This window comes from Crassostrea angulata, chromosome 5 (assembly GCF_025612915.1).
Source record: "Crassostrea angulata isolate pt1a10 chromosome 5, ASM2561291v2, whole genome shotgun sequence".
NCBI classification, from domain to species: domain Eukaryota; kingdom Metazoa; phylum Mollusca; class Bivalvia; order Ostreida; family Ostreidae; genus Magallana; species Magallana angulata.
This window is the reverse complement of record NC_069115.1, coordinates 5309626-5319821: the sequence shown is the minus strand read 5'-3', so window position 1 is coordinate 5319821 and position 10196 is coordinate 5309626. Positions and strand designations below refer to the sequence as shown.

Genomic DNA, 10196 nt, shown 5'->3' with positions numbered 1-10196 from the left:
GTCAATCCTGATAAGATGTAGTGGTGGGTAGTCAATTCTGACGAGATGTAGTAGTGGATAGTCAATTCTGACGAGATGTAGTGGTGGATAGTAAGTTCTGATAAGATGTAGTGGTGGATAGTAAGTTCTGACGAGATGTAGTGGTGGATATTCAATTCTGATAAGATGTAGTGGTGGATAGTCAATTCTGACGAGATGTAGTGGTGGATAGTCAATTCTGATAAGATGTAGTGGTGGATATTAAGTTCTGATAAGATGTAGTGGTGGATAGTAAGTTCTGACGAGATGTAGAGGTGGGTAGTCAATTCTGATAAGATGTAGTGGTGGATAGTCAATTCTGACGAGATGTAGTGGTGGATAGTAAGTTCTGACGAGATGTAGTGGTGAATAGTCAATTCTGATAAGATGTAGTGGTGGGTAGTCAATTCTAATAAGATGTAGTGGTGGGTAGTCAATTTTGACGAGATGTAGTGGTGAATATACAAGTCGAACAGATGAAGTGGTGGATAGACAAATTTGACGAGATGTAGTTAAAAAAAGACAAGTCTGGAAGTCTGGCGAGATGTATTGGTGGTGAATAGACAAGTCTGACGAGATATGGTGGTAAATAGACAAGTCTGACGAGATATGGTGATGAATATGCAAGTCGGACGATATGGTGGTGAATAGAAAAGTCTGACGAGATATGGTGGTAAATAGACAAGTCTGACGAGATATTGTGATGAATATGCAAGTCGGACGATATGGTGGTGAATAGAAAAGTCTGACGAGATATGGTGGTAAATAGACAAGTCTGACGAGATATTGTGATGAATATGCAAGTCGGACGATATGGTGGTGAATAGAAAAGTCTGACGAGATATGGTGGTAAATAGACAAGTCTGACGAGATATTGTGATGAATATACTAGTCGGACGATATGGTGGTGAATAGACAAGACAGTGTTTTATACAAGTCAGACAGATGCAATGGTGGAAAAATATAAAGAGAGTTTACCTGTAGAATAAGGACCCTTAGCTGAACAGAATATTTATTCTGGTTTAATAACGTGGATATCTGACACCCTCAAGTCTGCATCTCAAAGGGGACAAAGATCTAGTAAATGCATGCTCAGCAACTTTCCTGTTTTCAGTCAGTAAATTGAGCCATGCCATTATTGTCAAAACTTCCAATTGGCGTATTCGAAAACATTTTGCAGAAGCATTTAAATGTTTTGCATGTTAATAGCGATATTCTATACTGGTTACGTTGCCAGCCGTGTCCTTTAAGCACGGTTACTGATTCGGTACCTTCGCTTAAAGGTAAATTAGAAGAGCGTTTATAAACAAAATAGTTTGTAAAATTAATGTCTCAGCGTTTATCTGGGAACAAAGTATTTACAAAATTCCGTTAATTAGTTAATTTGACTTGCTTACCCGCTTTAAATTTGCACATTCTGAAAATAACCCCCAGGTTATCTATATTGTTGTCATGCTGACTTTAGTCAACATTTTTCTGACTATTTCAATTTCTTCAAGCTAACATTTCATAAGGTTGCCGACCAAATATTTTCATCCAAATTATGACTGGATAGATATGGATGACGACAAAACGTTTCACGTCGTTTTTTGAAGTGTTTTCCTCTATTTCAAAACCATATGCTGATAGTACGTTGTAAAATCACACTTCAGAAATCTTCTTTTGGAAATGGGTTTTGAATAGATAATTTAGAAGAATCTTAGATATATAGGGTTAGTATTTTTCTTTTGAAAAACTCATTCTATTTTTATTGTTTGCGTACTACATGTTTATTATCAATTGCCGGACCCTTTTTGATAAAATTAAAAAAATGAATCGTCGTCAACTAACAAATTACGTTCATTTGCATTGCATTGTTCACTGTATTATATTTCATTTCTGCTAAAATATCTTAGTTTCTTGACATTTCCATTTTAAGGAGAGTTATTGTTCATCCAAAAGTCTTTACTTTTTTAAAACATAATCCTCACGTAAAACCAAATCATTGCTAAAATATCACCTATAACGTAAGAGAATACTACATATAACTAAAAAATCTAGAGATTTTTTTTAATACCCTAGAATATTTGTTTTCAAAACATTTGCAGTTTCTAATGGGTCCGCTCTTTGATGTAAATCTTTGTGTCCAAAATTGTCATTGATATTTCTCTTTGTCCCCTTGACTACAGTTTACCAAAGCGTATCAAAAGGTATTATTCTGCATACATTATTTTTTTATTGGTGTAAGTTTAACAAACATCTTTTGATGATGCAAAAATGTTATTGTTCACGCGAGTATTTAAACCTTTCTTTAGTCAACAAGGTATGGCTCTCTGACAATGATAGATTTATCTTCTATTGTACTCATAGAACTTTAACTTTATTAGATGGTAAGCACATAACCAAATAAAATAAAAAATGCATTTATTCTATTACACCGTATCCAAAAGAAATCATTAGCTTCCAGACTTGTGCAGTACAATGTTTAGCAATATAGTGATTGCTTGATATTGAAGTAATGGTATATACACTTTCATAGTTATATAAAATATAACATAAATTGTGTTCTAGTCACAGAATATAAACGTTTTCAGTGTTCAGGATAATAGTCAGCAGATATTATATTTGGTAATATAAAATGCATAAAGATTAAAAATACATGACATGGCACATACATTGTATATATTTCATATACACAAGCTTGCTTAAATCTTTAAATTTAAAATTGATTGTGCCAACTCATATCACATTTAACAGTATATAATTATATCAAATACTCATGTTATTGATTTCTGCAAAATACATTCAAATCATAGCCTTATAATATTAAAATTTCTCTTTTTTTCATTTAATCTGTTGTCGCACAATATTGGATTTTCTCTATTTTCCCTAAGTCACACTCTGCAACGAAGAGGTTGTCATTTGTATCAATGCATAAACCCCACGGTCCACGTAAGTTGAGATTGTCAATATAACGGAGGAACTGTCCGTCTTGATCAATGATGTGGATGTAGTGACAGTGTCCATCTGCTATCAGTATACGACTCAGGCTGTCTGTAGTGATGCCTACTGGATCAAACGACTCTATTGTATTAGGAGTACTGCCAGTGTACGTAAATCGGAGTTTTCCTGTCGCGCTGATCACCACAACTCTCTTAGCTCTGTAATCTGCTACACAAATATCTTGGTTTCTGTTTACAGCTAAATATTTACTGTCATCAGGCGAGAAGAAGGCTTTTCCATTTTCGTCATTTTGAATGCACTGCTTTTCAGTGGAACCAGAATAACGCACTACCTTTGTTTGTTCATAATCATCACTCCCCATTAAGACTAGAAGATTTCCGAAAGGGGTACTGCACACATTGAGAGGTCTCCAGTCATGAAATTTAATCAAAACTTCTATCTTTTTATTTCTCACAATATTTATAGTTTTGTCGTCTTCATCAGTATAGACTAGATCCCCGGTGTTTGTAACCGCTATACCAGTTGGCCTTTTCCCCGACTTAGTTCTTACTGACGTGAGGAGGTCTCCCTGAAGATTGTAAAGGCTTATGATGTTATTCATCCCACTGGACCAGATTTTGTCATCATTGAGACAAACTACACTTCGCAAACCGTTCAGATGTCCTACATAGTCCGTGCAAATGGTGGCTTTAGTCAACGGTTCCTTAAGGAGTGATTTCATAGAAATCGTTTCTTTCTCGAAGGCTTGTAAGTCATCAGGTAAAGAAAGGTTCACTTCAATCGGATATGGTTTTCCTGAAAGAAATCCAAATTGTTGATTTATCTGATCTTTGTTGATCTCCAAGGCTGTGAAACTTTGGAAGGGAATTTTGACAATTTTAGGAAATCTTCTAACTGTTTCGTTTTTTGATTTGTATGCAGACACTGGATCTATATCATCAACATCCAGTATATTCTTAAGATGCAAAATCAATTGTTCAATTTCGTGCATCTTCTTAGTGATAAATTCTTCGTGATTATTCAAAGCAGTACTAAAATTTGTCTTCAATTCATGAACATCGGATTTCAGTTTCTCCGTCAGTTGGTTTATAACATTGTGCCAGTCATCCCCTTGTTTTCCAATATCATTTATCATTTTTTGTGAAGTATAAGGAAGATTTGCTTTTTGTTTTGTAACATGTGATGCAATCTCTTGGTAGCTAGGATAAATTGACTGTTCCAATTCTTGAAGATCGTTTTTTATTTGGTTATATTTTCTTTCGAAATTCTCCTGGCTTGTTATAAAAGTGTGCCCTTGATGCTCTTCAGAAGAAATACATTCTTCACATAGCAAACTGTCACAGAGTTCACAGTACCAATTTGACCCTTGTGTTGAATGTCTTTGACAAATTTGGCGTTTAAAGGTGGATCTTCGCTGTTTAAACGACACCACCTGATGTCTTTTGGACTTATCAAGTAAATGTTCTTCGCCACACGATTGACAGAGGTTTATCTCACATAAATCGCAGTGAAGGTCGGGTACAGGTGTGTCACACAAATCACAGCGAACAATATCCTGTTGTGCAAACTCTGAATCCATTGCACTGATAGTTCCGTATGTGGAAAGATTCCTAAAACAAAGAAACAGTGTCAGTACGTGAAGTATGTAAAAACTTTAAACTTTCTGCCAACTCTTAGACAATTAACTCTAAAATTGAAATGCAGTGAAGCCTTAATTATCCGGACGCTTTTGTTCCCAATTGTCCAATCGTCTGGATAGATGAGTCGTGAAGAGTGAAGCTTAATGGACAAACTTAATATTTCTATTGTATTAAACGGACTATCATATCATATTATCCGTCCTATTAAATGAAGCAAAGTTTATAGTTTGTGTTTTGTGGTAAAACAGTCTGGATCCGCAACGCGAAATTCTGCATACATGAGACAAAATGGCGTGTAAGAAATCTGTTCTACAAAAAATGTCGGTAAATAGAAGCGTCCGGATATCTTAAGCCCCTCTATATGTAACAATGTAGAATTGGTATTGATAATGTAGAAATGATTGAATTTGAATCCGTATTTTGGATAAGATCGATCCTATAACACAATAATCAAGTTGTGCAGACTAATTGAATTCTACGCGTTAGCGTACCATGTAGATTTCAGAGTTTTAAGGGTAGAGCTGTATTAATCGCAATCAAGTTTGAAAAGTATGTCTTGAGAGAAAATATACGAGATATTTTTACAAAGTACATACCTTTGAACTCTCAATTGGCAACCTCACATAGGATTAAAACTTCCTTGTTTATCTCTAGTATATATCCAAATGACGTTGAACGATTGTTCAGTCATTTAAATGTCTATCTCAATGTGCCTTTTGTCAATGATGTCACAGTTATATTCATGAACTTCCATGCATTCAAATTGGCGACCCATTTCACCGTTAAATCACATGTGAAACGCCTTTATCTTATCTTGTGATGATTTACAAGCGCAATATAGTTGTGGTGTACTTTGAACTATTTGGATTTGTTCAAGTAAAATGTTATTTAACTAAAAGCTCTTTTTTAAAAGCTTCATTAAAGTAGTTTGTAAAGTTTAAAGGACAAATAACATTTTTATGATGAAAATGACTCTCAGAACGATGGTCAGAAAACCTTATTTCACATAGTCTATGCATGTTTCCTATGTGTTTAAGTACATAATTCACACTTAAAAAGGGAAGATTGTACTGACATGGTACGCAAAAAATCCAAGCTTCACGGTTCAGCGGCCATGCTATTGCAACACATAAACTGTCTCTAAGAATCCAAATGAAATAAACACATAAAAACATTGGCATTTACTTCAAAGGCAGTCCAAGTAACCTAAGCGTTTGAATCTTTACTAAGATAAATGTTCAATTAAGATGGTATAAACAAGTTTAGTTTATACATTCAGATCAAATATTTGGGTAGAAGAGAAACATATATACATTATACACAGAAATACAGAGGTGTTCCAACATACTATTAGTCATACCGAAAACAGATAGTAAAAATAGACATATAACAGAACAAATATACTGACTAACGTATACAAATCGCCACACATATAAACATACAGTCACAGCAGTACATAGATATAAACGTACATACAGTCATGTATAAACATAGATATACATGTACATACAGTCATGTATAAACATAGATATACATGTACATACGGTCATTTTTAAACAGCCATGTATAAATTAACAGTCCCAGAAGTACATATATATATATATATATATATATATATATATATATATATATATATATATATATATATATATATATACACACATACATAGTCATGTATAAACATAGATATACATTTACATGCAGTCATGTATTAAAAACAGTCACAAAAGTACACACACACACACACACACACACACTTTCTCGTGTGAAACACATAGTAAGTAAGTTGTTTAACTGTTACTTAATCGATTGGTTCCTCTATTTGCTCGGCACCAAATCGCATGGTACTCGGAAAAAATTTTTTTTAACAAAATAAACACAAATTACATATTATATGCAGTTTTTGATAAATCTTTGGATCTTTGAATTTGATTGCTCTAAAGTATATCATATTTTACGGTATATCATCATATAAATAATCATGTTATTGATTTTTGTAAAATATATTCACATTAATGCCTTATAGTATTAAATTTTCTCTCTTTTTTCTTCTTTCAAACTGTGTTCACACAATATTGGATTTTCTCTATTTTTCCTGAGTCGCACTCTGCAACGAAGAGGTTGTCATTTGTATCAATGCATAAACCCCACGGTCCACGTAAGTTGAGATTGTCAATATAACGGAGGAACTGTCCGTCTTGATCAATGATGTGGATGTAGTGACAGTGTCCATCTGCTATCAGTATACGACTCAGGCTGTCTGTAGTGATGCCTACTGGATCAAACGACTCTATTGTAGGAGTACTACCAGTGTACGTAAATCGGAGTTTTCCTGCCTCGCTGATCACCACTACTCTCTTAGCTCTGTAATCTGCTACACAAATATCTTGGTTTCTGTTTACAGCTAAATATTTACTGTCATCAGGCGAGAAGAAGGCTTTTCCATTTTCGTCATTTTGAATGCACTGCTTTTCAGTGGAACCAGAATAACGCACTACCTTTGTTTGTTCATAATCATCACTCCCCATTAAGACTAGAAGATTTCCGAAAGGGGTACTGCACACATTGAGAGGTCTCCAGTCATGAAATTTAATCAAAACTTCTATCTTTTTATTTCTCACAATGTTTATAGTTTTGTCGTCCTCATCAGTGTAGACTAGATCCCCGGTGTTTGTAACTGCTATATCTGTTGGCCTACTTCCCGACTTAGTTCTAACTGAAATGAGCAGGTCTCCCTGAAAATTGTAAAGGCTTATGATGTTATTCATCCCACTGGACCAGATTTTGTCATCATTGAGACAAGCTACACTTCGCAAACCGTTCAGATGTCCTACATAGTCCGTGCAAATGGTGGCTTTAGTTAATGGTTCCTCAAGGAGTGATTTCATTGGAATCGTCTCTTTCTCAGAAGCTTTTTTGTCATCATCTGAAGACAGGTTGACTTCTATCGGATAATGTTTTTCACAAGGAACAATATCCTGTTGTGCAAACTCTGAATCCATTGTACTGATAGGTTCGTACGTTGAATGATTCCTAAAACAAAGTAACATAGATTTGTCAGTAAGTGAATTATGTAAAACGCGTTTAAGATTCTGTTTAGTCTATGAAAATTAACTAAAAAAATTAAACTACAGTGGAGCCTCCTCAATTATCCGGATGCTTTCTATGCTTTTTCTTTGCCTTTCATACTAAATAGTAACAAATTAGAGTTGTCCTATAAAATTCACATGTATTCAAAACAAAGAACCCTGTTTTATGGTATTTAGTAAGAAATATAAAAAAAAACTACATGTATGATAATAGCCATTCAAATCCAGCTACTTATATTGTGTTAAAGTGTGAAATGTGCCTATTAACGTTATGTTGTTTATCAATTTATTTCCAGACACGTGTTTTAAAAAGTAACAAGCTCTGTAAAATTTGAAAGTGATTTGGGAAGTCAAAGTGTTTATACAAGCTCATGGGGGTCTAGCTTGTGAAAAAGGTGAGAAATTCAATTGACAAACATAATCTTGCTATTGTATAACAGAGTATCATTAAATTTACCGTCCGATTAAATAAAGCAAAATTTAACAGTTTTTGTGATAAGAGCAGACTTGTAGTGATGTTGAATTTGTATTGATGATGTAGAAATTATTAAACCTGAATGCACATTTTTGGATAAAGTTGGCACTGTAACACATCAAGTTGTGTAGACAAATTAAATACTGCGCGATAGCGTAGATTTCGGTGTTATCAGCAGGGTAGAGCTGATGGATCACATTCCAATAAGTCGTGGATGAAAATATACGAGATAGGTTCACAAACTACACGCCTCTGAAATCAGAAGTTGTCAACTCCTCACATGACTGAAACTTCCTTGTTTTCTTTCCACTATATATCCAACTAGCGTTGAAAGATTATTCAGTCATTTACATGTCAATCTCAATGTGCCTTTTGTCAATGATGTCACAATTATATGAACTAATGCATTCAAATTGGCGACCTGTTTTACTGTTCAATCACATGTTAAACGGCTTTATCTCATACGTGTGGTGTATATTACCCGTGTGATAAACCTTTGCTATATCACACGGGTGATGCTATATCAAATACTTCCGGTCGGAACTACTTTTGACACGGCCCCTCGCTTCAACGCTTCAGTGACCTATTTTCGAAGATTTGCTAGTACTTTCAACATTACTATATCTACTACAAAAATTAATATAAAATTGATTTTGTCAAAGATTTAAATTACAAATATGAAGGAAAACACATAACTGCGCCGCACAGGCGTCGGAACCGGGGGGCTATTGTGAGTGGGGGGGGGGGTTTGTTTGGGGGTTGCCCCCCCCCCACACCTTTTTTGCAAAGTTATTCATAACCGTAACCACAAGACCCTTTTTTCTTGTTTGTCAAGATTTTTGATAAATTTAGCCCACTTCCAACTTTCAATGTGCTTTGTGAAGTAGCCTATATAAAACTACAAATTACGTTAACTATCAAGGAGTTCATCCTGACGACGCGATGAAGACAGAGCGCTCTGGTTGTGTTTATATACAAGAACTTGCCGAAATAATGTTTCATGAGACTTTTATTCCACCACCAGTAAGCATCCTTATTCACTATTTTCAATTTTGAATCATAAGGCTAGCCTAGTGTTTGTTTTAATAAACATCATGCATCAACAACTGTTCCTCGTTCGAGTCAATTCAAACTAACGAGCATTCGCAACTTTGTGTATGTCAACAAACTTGATTATTCAAGTCTTCTAATCGGAATTTCCATTTAATCAAGTGAATAAGCTCTAAGAAAAATTATCTAGAGCTAAAAAATTATTTTAAGGTTTATTTCAGTGAAACTTTACATTAAGACAGTTAGATTTATCTCAGGAATGACGTACTAAATTGTATTGCGCAAGGTCACTATAGCCGCATAACACAACGTTGCATCATCGTTTTTAATCTTTGGAAAAAAAACAATTTGGGTTACACAAGGGACTGTCTCAAAAGCTTCATAATATAAATCAAATTGTATGAGATAAATAGAACATCTATTTCGGTGATTTTATATTTGCTTTATCCAACTCGTTGAAATGGTTATATTCGCTCGGCAAGCCTCGCGAATATATACACCATTTCAACTCGTTGGATAAAGCAAATATAAAATCACACAATATAGATATCCTCTATTTATCTTATTCTTGTGATGATTTACAAGTGCAATACTTGAGGAACAGTTTGGTCAAATTAAATTTGTTCAAAACACTGTGCCGGATAATGATGCCAGTGCTAAGGTGGCATATTTGCATTTGCTTTAGCTGCTTATATCGGAAAATTCAAATATGCCATATGATAGACCATTGCTAAAAGAGTTAACAAACACCTTTGTTATCATTGTATCTCACCTGTCAGGTGAGATATTTACCTTTCAAAAATAAATTCCTATAGCAAAATAATTTTTCTTATAGGAAAAACAACATTCCTATAGATAATTTGAAATTTCCTACCGGAATACAAGAACTTCCTATAGGAATTTCAATTCCGATAGGATTTGATAAAATCCGATAGGAAAACTTAATAACCTATATGAAAACGACATGTCTGAATCAAATTT

General features: G+C 34.4%; 3 protein-coding genes across 6 annotated transcripts in view; all 3 read right to left on the bottom strand.

Annotated features, from left to right (window-relative positions):
- Positions 1–2404: 2404 nt before the first annotated feature.
- On the bottom strand, positions 2405–5394 carry LOC128183049 (tripartite motif-containing protein 45-like). Its single transcript, XM_052851874.1, has 2 exons — positions 5198–5394; positions 2405–4571 (listed from the first exon to the last, which is right to left on the bottom strand). The coding sequence occupies exon 2, from the start codon at positions 4538–4540 to the stop codon at positions 2846–2848; it is 1695 nt and encodes a 564-aa protein (XP_052707834.1). The 5' UTR covers positions 4541–4571; positions 5198–5394; the 3' UTR covers positions 2405–2845.
- Positions 5395–6655: 1261 nt separating this feature from the next.
- LOC128183685 (uncharacterized) lies at positions 6656–7489 on the bottom strand. The gene has a single exon (XM_052852799.1). The coding sequence runs from the start codon at positions 7487–7489 to the stop codon at positions 6656–6658; it is 834 nt and encodes a 277-aa protein (XP_052708759.1).
- The window catches only part of LOC128183047 (guanine nucleotide exchange factor for Rab-3A-like), a 43429-nt gene continuing 40601 nt past the window's right edge, over positions 7369–10196 (bottom strand). For all 4 annotated transcript variants that reach the window (XM_052851869.1, XM_052851868.1, XM_052851871.1 and 1 more), the window contains one exon: positions 7369–7634. In XM_052851869.1, the coding sequence (XP_052707829.1) occupies positions 7546–7634 (89 nt within the window). In that variant the 3' untranslated portion in view covers positions 7369–7545. The remainder of the gene's footprint in view (positions 7635–10196) is intronic.

Bases quoted from the DNA above. Each gene is read 5' to 3' on its own strand.
- LOC128183049 (XM_052851874.1), bottom strand. From the start codon at position 4,540: ATGGATTCAGAGTTTGCACAACAGGATATTGTTCGCTGTGATTTGTGT.
- LOC128183685 (XM_052852799.1), bottom strand. From the start codon at position 7,489: ATGAAATCACTCCTTGAGGAACCATTAACTAAAGCCACCATTTGCACG.